This window comes from Anabrus simplex, chromosome 1 (genome assembly GCF_040414725.1).
Source record: "Anabrus simplex isolate iqAnaSimp1 chromosome 1, ASM4041472v1, whole genome shotgun sequence".
In the NCBI taxonomy this organism is placed as follows: Eukaryota; Metazoa; Arthropoda; class Insecta; order Orthoptera; family Tettigoniidae; genus Anabrus; species Anabrus simplex.
In genome coordinates, this window is record NC_090265.1 from 898,876,977 (window position 1) to 898,891,101 (window position 14,125).

Here is a 14,125-nt window from a genome sequence, read left to right on the forward strand (position 1 = left end):
TAGTCTCCGACAAGATTATAGTTTAATCATGGACAGTGTTTCCATTAGCATCTTTATATATTGTATCATTTTTCACATTTTTATGTCCCGAATTTTAATAACTGGCTAAACTTTTAGCTTCCACATTTAATATTAGTTGTACTCTTGATGATTGTTTTTAGGCTGAAGGTGCCCTTAATTGAGGGCAAAACATGTCCCATTTAACTGATAGTCTGTTTATGTAACCACTCTAAGTGAAAATAAAAGTATTAAATAGGTGGATTAAATTAAAACACCTTTATTGTTGTTGAACTGTAAATTTTCAATACGGACCAAAAATGAGATTTATAACATGTAATATGTCGATTAATTACCGGTCACATACGAAGGCAAGCCCAGAAGTCGCAGATGACAAGCTCCATTTACGAAACTCGGCTGCGTGGTATTGACGAGAAGTTTCAACATGAAGGGAGGAACAAACAGAAGAGAATAACGGATTTGTTTTTCCAAACGTGTTAACGGAGCTATGTTTGTTTCACTACTGTATGTACTGTGTTATAATAAAGTGATACCGTAAAATAGAGTTTCTTTGTATATTTCTAAGTACCGTTAAAAATTTCAGTAAAAGCCTGTAGATACATATGATTCGATTATGGGCTATAGGCTACCGTACATGCTCAAAAACGGTATTCTCTATATCTCAAAATTTCGATAACTCGAAATAAAATTTATCTCCTGAGGTGATCTGCATAATAGTTTCCTTTATTAGACTGTAAAATGAATGGAAATTTAATTTTATAGGAGTCTTTGAACACTTGGGGATAACGTTTATGTTTTTTGACCATAACATGAAGAGAAAATACCAGAAACTGTCACCGACACAACTCCCTGAAACACATTCAACTCATTAAAATTACGAAAAATAAACAAAAATGCACTGAAATATGCGAAACTACAACATACAAAACAGATCGGTATGTCTCATACATTATTAACATACGACTTTGACACGGGGAAAAGCACAAAACCGCTAGAAAAAACATGTGGCATACAACTCCAACGAAATAACGCACAGAAACGATGTTAATAGTGCGCGAACCACACAATAATACGATACTAATTTTTTCACCCCGATTAACTGAGTCGCTAGTGCTCGCTAGCTTCTCTTGCCTGTAGGACGATTGCCACCCCGAATCCCCAACTGTAAAGCACACATGCTGCTGTAGCGAGCAGGAAACATGATACACGAAGGTGACGGACGATATACTCGTGAAATAAAGCATAACATAAAAACACTTGAAAATGAGGTTGGGTAAATTACACAAGCACATATGAATTTATCCTTTATACTAGGGGAAGAGTATTGACTGTACTGGAGGTTATATTGGTCAAAAATAAGAATTAATAATAAATCGGAAAATGAGTTAAAAAACGTAAAGTTTCCGAGTATATTGGAAAGTTTAAATCTAAGAATTTCATTTTTGTCCGTATTGAACCGAGAATGGAAGATAGGAAACTTAAAAGGTGGACCCTTTTAAGTTTCCTATCTTCCTATATCGGAAAGGTTGGCAGGGATCTTGGCATCCGGAGGCCGACACTCTACGATTGATCCACAGAGGCAGCTAATAATAATAATAATAATAATAATAATAATAATAATAATAATAATAATAATAATAACAACAACAACAAGAATAATAATAATTTATTTATATTGTGAGAGTCAATTTGTCTATCCAGTTAACAGCATCTGGAGTCAACGATAGAAAGTCCTTCAGATCCCCCGAGTATGACATAATACTACACTGCTGCACAATGTGTTGGATGGTCTCGGGAGTCGCTCCACAAACACAAGATGGATCAGGAATTTTGTGCCATTTGTAGAGGAAGTTGTTACACTCCATGGTTTGTACGAATCCTGTTGGCAGTTTTCCACGTACGTCGAGGCAGATCAAAACCAGCTGGTTTAATTCGGGTATTTAAAACAGTTATGTTTGGTGGTGCATGTTGAATCCAATTTTTTTTCCCAATGTTCATTTATATTGAAGCCTGTATTGAAAAGTTCAACAGCAGATTTAATTGCCGGATGTCTGGATTTTATCCTGTCAGATATTGCACTTGGAATGTAGTCATGAATTGGAAGGTTTGGGTGATCCAATATTTTCTTATATTCACGTAACAAAGCATCCTGTCTTCTCAGTGCAGGTGGAGAATGTGACTTAAAGTTGGGAGCCAAAATGTCGGTGTAGTTTTTAGACAACCTGTAATTGTACGCATTGTAGTATTGAGCTGGATGTCGAGTTTACAGGTATGGTTGCTGTTCAGCCAGACTGGAGCACAATATTCTGCTGTACTATAGACTAGTCAAGTGCAGAGCAACGAAGTGTTGCAGCTGTTGATCCCCATGTAGTACCACACAGCTTTTGAAGGATGTTGTTCCTGGAACGGATTTTGGCTGTTGTATTATTCAGGTGTTGTCGATAAGTTAGGGATCTGTCAAGTGTGACACCCAAATACTTTGGAGTAGGATTATATTTAACTAGATTTTCATTAAAATAGATTTTCAGTAATAATAATAATAATAATAATAATAATCTCTCTCTTTTTTAGCATTAATCCCGACTTGCAGGGTCTGCTGCTTTGCTACATCTCCTCCATTTCTGTCTGTCGTTGACATCTTCTGGTGTTAAGCCAACGCTGTGCATGTCTGCCCTGATGTTGTCAGTCCATCTCTTTGCCGGTCTTCCTCGTGGTCTTGTTCCCTCTGGGTTGATGTGGAGCGCTGTTTTGGCAACTGAGTCGTCCTGTTTTCTCATGACGTGGCCGTACCAGTGGAGACGGGCTTCCCTCACTATGTCTACGATGGGCGCGACACCAAACCTTTGCCGGATGTCCGTGTTCCTTATGGGGTCACATCGGGTCAGCCCCATGGACCATCGAAGCATCTTCATCCCCATGGTTGTCAACATTTGCTCCTGTTGTTTCATCATGGGGCGACATTCAGTCCCATAGATCGCTGCTGGCCGTACCACACTCTTATAAACTTTTGTCTTTAGATATTGAGGTATCTTTTTATCACAGAGGACTCCAGTGACCTGTCTCCACTTGAGCCAAGCTGCATTTACCCTCATCCGAGTATCAGGAGTGGTGTCACAGTTTGAGGTGACGACGGATCCCAAGTACTTAAATTGCATGGTCTTCTTCACTGATACTTATGGTACCTCTGGTTTGGGGGCCACATTCCAAGTATTCTGTCTTCTGGATATTGAGGTGCAGTCCATTTTCAGCCAGTCTGTCCTTCCACGTTTGAACCTGATGCTGGAGTTCAGGACGGGTTTCTTGTTCAAGTACCACATCATCGGCATAAAGAAGGGTCCAGGGATGTGAAGTCTGTATGTCAGCTGTTGCTGTATCCATGCAGAGGATGAATAGCAATGGTGAAAGGGCAGAACCTTGATGAATATATAGTAAATTACAATGTCATTTGGACGTATTGTCATCTCAGATGGCTGAACCGTCCGATTCTGGATGTACAGATTTTATTGCAGTGACAGCACACACTGGTTGTTGCAGCAGATGGTTGTGCATGAACACCATTCCTCGCAATCGCTCGTTCTTTCCTGCAGTTCCTCCTCTCAGCTTCTAATCTTCTATCTTGTTCTAGATGTTCAACTCCATTGTACACAATGGTACGCCATTTGGACCTATCCTCGGCTGTAGTTTCCCAGTTGACCGTATCAATATGACGCCTTTTGAGATTACACTTTAGAACATTCTTATATCGTTTAAGCTGCCCTCCATGGTTATGCTGGCCATTCTTTAGTTGGGAGTACATGATTTTCTTTGGGAGGCGTGTATCTGCCATGCAGATGATATGGCCAGCCCAGCGTAACTGATGCTTGATTATCTTTGCCTCCATGCTTGTTGTGTTGGCTTCCTCAAGGATACTAATGTTCGTTCGACGATCTTGCCATTTAACTTTCAGTATTCTCTGCAAGCATCGTTGGTTTCTTCTGTAAGTTGTCCAGGTCTCACAACCGTGGATAAGAGTACGGATTACAACAGCATTGTAAATGTAGAGTTTGGTTCTCACACTGATATCATGATTGTCAAACATTCTTAGGAGACGACCAAAAGCTGCACTAGCACACCCTAAATGATGTTGGATTTCTGCATCAATGTTTGCACATGTTGAGAGGTGGCTTCCAAGGTAATGAAAATTATTTATGTTCTGCAGAGATTGGCCATTGATTTATTAGGTGGAGTTCTCTTATTGGAATTTGGTGCTGGCTGGTAAAGGATCTAAGTCTTATTAATATTAATTTCCAGTCCGATACTTCCATATGCTTGATTAAAATAATTTAGGATCGATTGCAGGCTTCCCCCTGTGTTGGCTAAAATAACATAGTCATCTGCGTATTGAAGCTCTATATCTGACAATGTGGACACCTTGGTCTTAGCTCGCAGTCTGTTAATATTAAACAGATTTCCTCAGTTGTATACAAAAGTTCTACACCTGATGGCAGTTTATCATTCACAAAGTGTAGTATAGTTCCAACAGATATTGAGAACAATGATGGAGCAATTACACAACCTTGCTTGACTCCAGTAGAAATATGGAAAAGGGTCTCCTGGTCTTGTATAGGAATGAACAGTGGCAAACATGCCATCAAGCAGTAGTCTAAGTATCTGTATGTATTTGTTTGGACATCCAATCAGAGTTAGAATTCTTCACAGAGCTTCTCGATTAACAGAATCAAACTCCTTGACAAGATCTATAAAAGCCATGTACAAGGGTTGGTTTTGCTCTCTAGACTTTTCCTGCATTTGTCTTACACTGAAAATCATATCAATTGTACTCCTGTTTGGCCTGAAACCACACTGTTTCTAGTAAACACATTTCAGTCATGGCAGTAGACGATTTGACAATACTCTAGCAAGGATTTTTTCCGCAACAGAGAGTAATGATATTCCTTGATAATTGTTACACAGAGTCTTGTCCGCTTTCTTGAAGATAGTGATGATGGAAGTATCTCGTAGATCAGCAGGGATTGTTCCCGTGTTCCATATTTTCACAATCAGTATGTGTGTATGCTGAATTAGCAAAGGACCACCCTCCTTGAAGAGCTCGGTTGGAATTCCATCTTGTCCGGATGCCTTTTTATTCTTCAGCTGTTGAATGGTCTTCTTGACTTCTTGAATAGAAGGGACTTCACCTAAGTGATCTTGAATTGCTGTTGTAGAATATCAGCAAACACATCTTCCTCGACATGAGAGTTTCTGTTCAAGAGGTCTTGAAAATGTTCTTTGCAAAGGGAAGTTATCGAGTCATGGTCATTAAGAACTTCAGTAGAGTCTTTGGATTTTAGACAAATAAGACCTTTGGCGGAGGGAATAAATAGCTTTGGTAGCACTGAAGAAGGCACTAGTGTTGTTGGAGGTGATTAAATTCTCCATTTCCATTGATTTGTCTATCCACCATTTATTCTTAATCATCCTGCATCTTTTCTGGACTTCCATTTTGATTTGTTGATATCCCTGTTTCTTGGGAAATGAATTTGGATGATTTTGCCAAGCGCTGTAGACTTTCTGCTTTCCATCAATTAGGTCACATACTTTGTCGTTCTCATCAAACCAGTGCTGATGTTACCTCTTAATAAAACCAACTGCCTCTTTGCCAGCTGCTATAATAGCTGGCTTTAATAATGACCAGTGCTGCTCAATATCTTCTAGGCATTCATTTGGAAGTTTATCAGCCAATAGTACCTGATAGGCAGATTTGATACTGGTGTTCCTACATTGTTCAGTATTTGTTTGTGTTTTACTGCCTTCCCCTCAATCCGTCGTTTTACATCCCACTAACTACTTTCATGGTTTTCAGAGATGCCAAACAAATCATACTATGCATTAAGAAAACATGAAGTCAATTAAAGAAAATTAAACATCCTGATAATAAAACTCAGTACCTCCACACCTTTAGATATCCATATATATGGCAAGCTTTCCCATTATTTATATACAGGGTATTTATTATTTTTTGTCATGGAAGATCTTGCATTATCCAGAAACTTAGGTTTTTCTACCTCAATTGCAGCTGTTTAGGTAAATCCTGGTGGTGTAAATGTAGACAACAAGCATGAAATACACTTAAAAATAAATGCCTGGCTTTCAACAGCTGCAGTTATCCAAAGAATGCTTCTAGTCACTATGTATTACATTCGGAAGTACAACTCCCTAACATTTGCTATCAGCTGGTGGGTCAGCACATTTTCTGTACTACGGCTTTATTCAGAAGGAGTGGCTTCTGCTGCATATACACCAACTAGGAAAATACAAAGATCATCTATAGAAACCATTTATGAATAGATTCTCAATGTTTGGATTCTGTAATCAGGAATGAAACTATCTATTAAAAAAAAAAAAGGCCAGGATCTTCAATGCTCTCGATGGCAATGAAGTTGACATCATCTGGGATGTCAACGCTGGTAGTATGGAAGTTGGCGGCACAAGAAGATAATTCAAACAAAATCGGCGATTAAGTTTACTGTGTTACACGCCTACTGCTCAAATGACTGAGACAATGGCTGGCCATTAAGTTCTTTTCCATTCTTTTGTATTAATACTGCATTCTTGTTGTACCATATCCTCAGTGAATGTTGGCTGTCATCAGGGCCATCCGGATGTTGTTCTCAGCAACTCGGAAAAGAGTGGGGGTGCCGAGCCTATACCATTCTAGTAGATTCCATAGCCAAGATCTTCTCCTTCTTTCCCCTACTTCTTTTTCCTTCAATTTTACCTTGTAAGTTATATGGTCAAAGTACTCAAGTTTCTTTTTTTTTTTGATGTTGTGCACGACCTCTAGCACTTTGTTCAGGCGTTGGGAGTACTTCGTGTTACGTATTCTGTCAACCCAAGATATTCTGAACAGGCGTTGGTAGCACCATATCTTAAAGGATCAAACGGTTTTGGTGGTGTTCTCTGTTAGGGTCCAAGCCTTGGCACCATATAAAATAAGACAGAAGATACATAACACCCAAGTAAACTGAGACTGAGATTGATCTTGAAGTCTCTGTTAGAAGTTTGCTCACTCTCTTGAATGCAGTCCTTGCCTGTTCAATCCGGTACCTAATTTCAACAGCATTGTTCCAGCTATGATTATGTATGCTGCCGAGATACTTAGCCTAGATTTACACTAGTAAGTTATCGCAGCAACTTGCTGCACCAATTGCAAGTCTAAATTCCTCAGCAAGCTGACTTGGGGCGGCAAGCAATTTCTCGAGTAAGAAGCTTGCAACCAATCTCGTGCTAGCAGTGTCAAGGACACATTGTGAGCTTTCGCAAGTTACTTGCACGGACAGAATCCAATCCTGTTTTGTGCAAGCGGAAGGTGCAAGTTGTTAAGTAGGTGATCACATTTCACATATTTATTTCTTTGTACATCGAAATTTAGAAAAAATTTAATTCATGGAAACACCACACATATGCTCTATAGTCCAGGAAGGATACTGGCGGTGAAATAATAAAAAACAAGATCTTCCCAGAAATTTGGGACGGTTATAGCAGAACAGTGAAATTCAAAGACAGAATTAAGACACCTAATACTTTCTGTACCAAGGTGAAGGACTTTAACACACCACCAAAGGAAATACTGAGAAAATGGCACGACCTGAAAACAGTTTTCCCAGGAAGTGAAGAAGTGAAAATAAAAGGATGGTTCTCAGGGATAACAGACAAGTCTCAGTGGTATTACTTTTCAGCTACAGAGAGTAGCATAGCAACGATTTCACACAGAGTATGTTCCTTGTCAAAGGTATACAGTATCTGCAAGTTACTTGCCTAGTTTTCTTGCATGAAGTGTAAACCTGGCAACAAGTTCCTTGCAACAATGCTTTGCAGAAGTTACTTGCTGGTGTAAACCTAGTCTTAAAGCACTGGACTTGCTCCAGTGGTGTGCCAGCTACTGTCTAGTTAACAGGTTGAATTACATGTTTGCTTATGACCATTACTTTGGTCTTTTTCATGTCTGAACGCAGACCTGCTGCAGCACTGTGTTCAATCACAGTTTAGTAATGTCTACAGATCTTCAGCAACTGTCGTAAGCAGAACAGTATCATCTGCATATCACAGATTATAGTGTTCCCACTAACAACGATGTCCTCCTGTTTTCCTTCCAGTGCTTCAGAAAATACCCTTTCAGAGTAGATAACGAAAAGGAGTGGAGATAGAACACAGCCTTACCTCACTCATTGCTTTATTTCAATAGCACAGGCGTTTGTGATGTCAACCTTAACTGATGCGGTCTGATTCCAATACAGGTTGGCAATAATTCGGATATCTCTACCATCCATGCTAATATTATGTAGGATATACAGCAATGTTTCACATTTCACATGGTTGAAAGCTTTTTCATACAGCATATTATAAATTTAATTTTGAGTTCATATTGACAGAGTATTAATTGAAAACTGTATGACCAATACCTTGAGGTTCCACCTATTCAATACAACTTATAATGTTACAGATTACATACACTTTATTTTCTTTATATCAAAAGCACAGAACATGTTTCATCTCGTATTTGAGACACCTTCAGCCGTAAAAATCATTAAGATTAAAATGCAACAAGACTGGCCATTGAGAATATTCCTATTATAAATTTAAAATTACAATCCTTTTTTTGTAAAAATATTTTCATCTTGTAGAGAAAAGTCCTTCTCATTTATTAATACCTTTAAAAAACAATGTTAAGCAAATATATATGTATGGTCCAGGAAGGATACTGGCGGTGAAATAATAAAAAAGAAGATCTTCCCAGAAATTTCGGACGGTTACAGCAGTGAATTCAAAGACAGAATTAAGACACCCAATGCTTTCTGTACCAAGGCGAAGGACTTTAACACACCACCAAAGGAAACACTGAGAAAATAGCACAACCTTGGCATCATTGCAAAACTTTTTTAATATATCACTTTCACTAATATCTCTATTTAGTTCATCTATAATATCATCACTTGTGTCTAGAAATTCCATAGCATCACTTGTAATTTACAAAAGAAGAAACATTCACAGTTATATTTATGAGAAACAAAAATATTCATAGTTATGAAGAGCACAAACATCTATCCACATCAGCAGCAATCGTAACACTGCTGTAACCTGTACGCTAACGGCGCGCCAAACTCTTACACTGTAGGGAGTATACGCATTTCCATCAGCGAACCACCATACAGAACTAGGATTTGTACAGCGACACTATTCGAATAACTGAAAAAGTTCCAAAAACGCTGCCAATGTCATATGTCAGAAAGCAATTCAGTTCTTAGTACTAGCCTAAAACGATAAATGCCGTGCTCCCTCATGTGGGACCAAACGGCAATGCCGTGCGCACTCTATCTACTGCCCTTAGGTGCACTCGTCAACAGGTTAAGACAAGAAGGCAAGATCATCTCTGGTTTCCGCATGTTGTTTTTGCCTTTTATGTATTCATATCAATTATTAAAAATAATTAAACGTGGGTAATTTTATAGAGAGACTTTATGTCAGCAATGAAAAGGTTACAGATTTCTGGCTGATACTAAGCATAGATATCATTTTAAACTGTAGTCATTCAGAAAATTAAACTACAGTGAAACCTCAATTATCCATTCCTGGAAACTACGTTTTCCCGGATTATTAATTCAAATTGCGTGATCCCGAAAGCATCCTAATTAAATAATGTTTTAAAAATCCTGCATTATCCGTTCCTCGAAGAAACAATTTCCCAGATCAACCTCCAGAAATTTCAGTCCCATGAATGCTAAAGTCTTGATCAAGAACTTTTCAAGAAACAGTACTTTATCTCATGATAAGTTGACTAAAACTTATCTGTGGATCTTGGCCTTAATGTCCTGTCATTGTGGTAATTAGAGCAAGTACTGTACTGAGAAAGCGGTCAGCGATGAACTTGCATAAGGGACCATCTTAGCATTGCATTCGGCAGAGTGGCTGCAACAATTGGAAGGAGACAGAGCGTATTTTGACAGCTCTACTTGGAGACTGAACTTGATTTGTCAAATGTCCAGGATTAGACGTTTTTCAATTGTATCGCTGAACAGGTTTTCGTCACTTTCCTCAGGGCAGTGTATAGTCGCTAGACTTTCACACACAATATGATCAGATATGATTATGTTGAAGACCAGAATAGACGTTCCATTTACCACATATAAAGCCGTGGAAGGTCTTGGGATTTCCTATTACTATTTTGGAACTAATATAAGACGGGAATTTTACATTTATGTTTTTTATGTTAAAATGTCCTTACAAAAACCGCAGTCGTTTTATATGTGCGGAGTAACATTTAGAAAGCTTGCTATCATTTTCCATTCATACTGGCTTGTACAGCGAGTGTCGACGCGCTTTCTGGCTGTGAATAAACCAACATTTCTGGGGTTTTGATGATCTTTTTTCTCTTTCCAATTTGTTTGTGATTAGTAGGGCCCGAATTCATATGCACTAAAAACTCTGAAAATATGCATGCACATATGCACTAAAATGTTGAAAATATGCACGAAAATATGCACTAAAAATAAAACAGAATACAGTAACCAAACTCATTATTTCATTTGTACTCAGTGTTAAATTGATAAACATGTTTAATTCCTTGCAAAATGATGCATGGCAGTAGGTTTCAAGAGTTTTTCAAAGTTTTCAGGAGTCAATGACTTTCTGTTGTCGGACAGAATTAATTTATACGCTGAAAATGGTCATTCTACGTCGACGGACGTAAATGGGGAAGACTTGTACACCAGTACTGAATGCTAGGAATATTCTTCTGGCAAATACTTTAGACATTTTTACAGTTTAATCTGGTAAAACACTGCAATAGACGAAGAGCAAGTTAACAGATGAACGCACTTGTTTAAGCAAACCTTGCAAGGCTACTGTAAGGATAAGGAGAAAGGAATGTCAGAAGGAAGGAAATTACTGTTGTAAAAAATGTCATCTATCTACCTACTTGTACTGCGACAGTGAAAGCACTTTCCTTGATCAGGGAAGTCTTTTTATGTTGCCAAGTGATGTGCAACATGCAGAGCTAATTAAATCTTTCTTTACGTTCAGAAATCATAGATAAACGATCGACCAGAAGAGAAAAATATGTCTGTATATGCACTAACATTCAAAATATGCATCTGCATATGCATTTTTTTAAAGTCCGGGCCCTAGTGATTAGTGACTGGCGGAATTGAATATATAATGCATTTGGGAACTTTTGAGAATTGATACATTCGAAACTAAATTCTCAAGTTCAACATAAAATTTAAAAGTCGATGTAGGCCTAATTTATGAGGGACAAGGCTTCCAGAAACTACAAACAGTACATTGGTGATGAAATTAAAATGGAAGATAATAAAAAAAAAAAAAAAAAAAAAAAAAAGATATTTTGCAATCATGTTGGGCTTTTTTAAAAAAATCAGACGTGCTTTATTTCAATAGATTAGAGAATTAAAAACTACTTGTGATCGATTGTTGTTTGGTTTGAGGCATTTTTACCTGGATATGAAGGCTAGTTCTACGTCCACTCAGAGTTCATGATTACTGTTAACTGAGGAGCCATCTAATGGTAAGATGGTGACCCCAGTCTATAATAGAGCGCCAGGAATAATGGCTGCGAGGACTTCTCACACGGATCATGCCTAACCTTGTAATCTGCAGGCCTTCGGAATGAGCAGCAGTCGCTTCGTAGGCCAAGCTCTATTAGTGCTGTTTATTAGTGCTATTTATGTTCCGTGCTTGCCTTACCTTTCATCTAAGTATAAAATACCTATTGATCGGTGGATTGTCACAGGCCTGCTTTTCGGAGCAAGAGGCACCCTCCCTAGTCAGACATCGAACTTCCTACAAAATTTGAAAGTTCCATTCTGCGAGTTAGAAAAAATAGTAATACAGATACTGAGGGACTCGCTGCAAATCATTCATTTCCACCTATACCTGAGAACGTGAGTTACATTCCTCCCCCACTAACCGTGGAAAAAAAGAAGATAACAGCATTAACGTTTAAATGTTCATCTTTTGATATTTTTAAACCATTGAAATTGAAAATGTATTCCGGATCCAAATGGTCACCCTCATTGGAGGACGGATGATTTATTTCTTTAATAAATCTCTCTCTCTCTCTCTCTCTATGTTTGGTTTTAGAGTGTTTGTAAGATTATGATTTTCATTATTGTGATGTTTAGCCAAATTGTTGATGATTTTAATTCATTCCCGGATTTTTCGTTTTCCTGTACTGTTTTATTTTTTAAATATTTTACGGGTTCACCACACAGAGAACTGAGGTTCAGTGTATTGATCGGAACAAAGAAATCCAAGTAAATTGTTTAAGGATACCATGCAACAGTTGTAAACATAGAGGAGGTGTAACTAGTTGCAGCCTACTTACCTGCACTGGTAGCTATAGGCAATGATGCTAGTTGAAGGGAATGGGTTAAGTAGATATCACGCTCATTCACAAATACTGTTGATAAAGCAGGAAATTCTCCTGTCATTTCAGCAAGCATTTCCTCAAGCAAATCTCTGCGTTTACATCGCTCTACTTCTTCTTTGCTGAAATTAATGGAAAGTAGTCTAAATGAAAACAGTTATGTTGTTTTCATGGAAGAAAAATGGAAAGTGCTAGAAGAAACCAACAAAAATATCCCACTGTACCACATATCAACCCCTCCAATATTTATATAAACAATATAATTGACAGAGCTCTACAGTCTCACTGTACTGGTATTTAAATATAGCTGAACATCTCTATGTTGACCACCCAAGGGACTGAACAATATTGGTCAACGTATGGAGGAGGTCAATATACGCAACTACTGTACAGTAGTAAATATGACTTCTGATATGGCATTTTATTAGTAGAAAGGATATAGGACTGTAATATAAAACAGATCATACGAACAAACCTCATTGTAACTGTACATGCAAAAAATCATCTAAACCAAATACAGTCAGTACATACACTTTATAGTATACACAGTACATCTACTGTAGTTAATACATTTTACTTTTCTGTCATCATTCTTACTGGAAGAAAAAAATCCCTGATCTTCCTATTTTTCTTTCAATAAAGATAAGAGGAGAAAGCACACCCAACGCTGGCTATACCAGTCAAATAGCAAAGACTTCAAATGCACTACTGATATGCCTAACACCCATTTTTTGTGTGGAGTGTCTGCATCTGTATTCACATCACTGTTCTGTTGTGGCAACTGCTTTCTGAACTTCTCTGTTGGGCTATGCTTCAGCCAATATTACTTGAAAATCTGCTCTGGAACCAGGTTCATTGCAGGTTGCCACTTCTTCGAATTGTATCATGGGAGATGGACTGTATGAAGATGCCGCAAGATCTTGCTGTTAGGTTGCGACGAATTTAGTCTTTCTAAAGCACTTCTGTAATGTTTTTGGTCAAACTTTATTCCAAGCAAAACTGATCCAGAGGACAACATCCAAAGCATTAACTGATGCAACAGACGAAGGTGCTTCCACTGTTAGACCAGTTTTGTTTCTTGGTAATGACCCACTGCAGGAGCTAGGAACACTAGTGCATTTTGAAATTTTGATGATACCTTGGTCAAGAGGTTTGGATTTTTGAGGTCATGTTTGAAAGCAAAACTTTCAGAGTCACATATATGAGGTTATCCACTTGTGGGTGGCCAGGACATTTGTCAACTCTAAGTAGAATAGATTGTTTCTTCTTCTTTTGTCTGTCAATATCCCCTAGCCACTCCTCGAATATGGCACCAGTCAACAATGCAGATTTATTAGATCTGCAAATGACGCGAAGGTCATCATGCTTCAAGTTCTTGAGAAAAAAAAAAAAAAAGTGTCTTTGCCGATTTACCAATCACCAAATGCTTTCATTTCTCTCCAGTTGAGCTAGCAAAGCAGAAACATTCTTTGGAAAGCTTTTTGCTCTTACATTTGCAACCCGTAGAGATGAGGCTTCTGCCTGGCATTGCTCTGAAAAAGAGTCTCCACTAGTCAGCATTAAAGATTTCTTCACCTTTGAAACCTCTTGCAAAATCTGGGGAGTTTTTCATGAACTCTTTGACAACTTCAATTGGAACCTCATTAGATTCACCACACAATACTTTCCGAGAGATGTCATGTTGAA

At 38.2% G+C, this 14,125-nt stretch overlaps 1 protein-coding gene across 2 annotated transcripts in view; it reads right to left on the bottom strand.

Moving 5' to 3' along the window:
• Nucleotides 1-14,125, bottom strand: part of LOC136857731 (traB domain-containing protein) — a 120,825-nt gene that overhangs the window by 26,188 nt on the left and 80,512 nt on the right. For both annotated transcript variants that reach the window (XM_067136611.2, XM_067136612.2), the window contains exon 7: nt 12,398-12,561. In XM_067136611.2, coding sequence (XP_066992712.2) covers nt 12,398-12,561 — 164 coding nt within the window. The remainder of the gene's footprint in view (nt 1-12,397; nt 12,562-14,125) is intronic.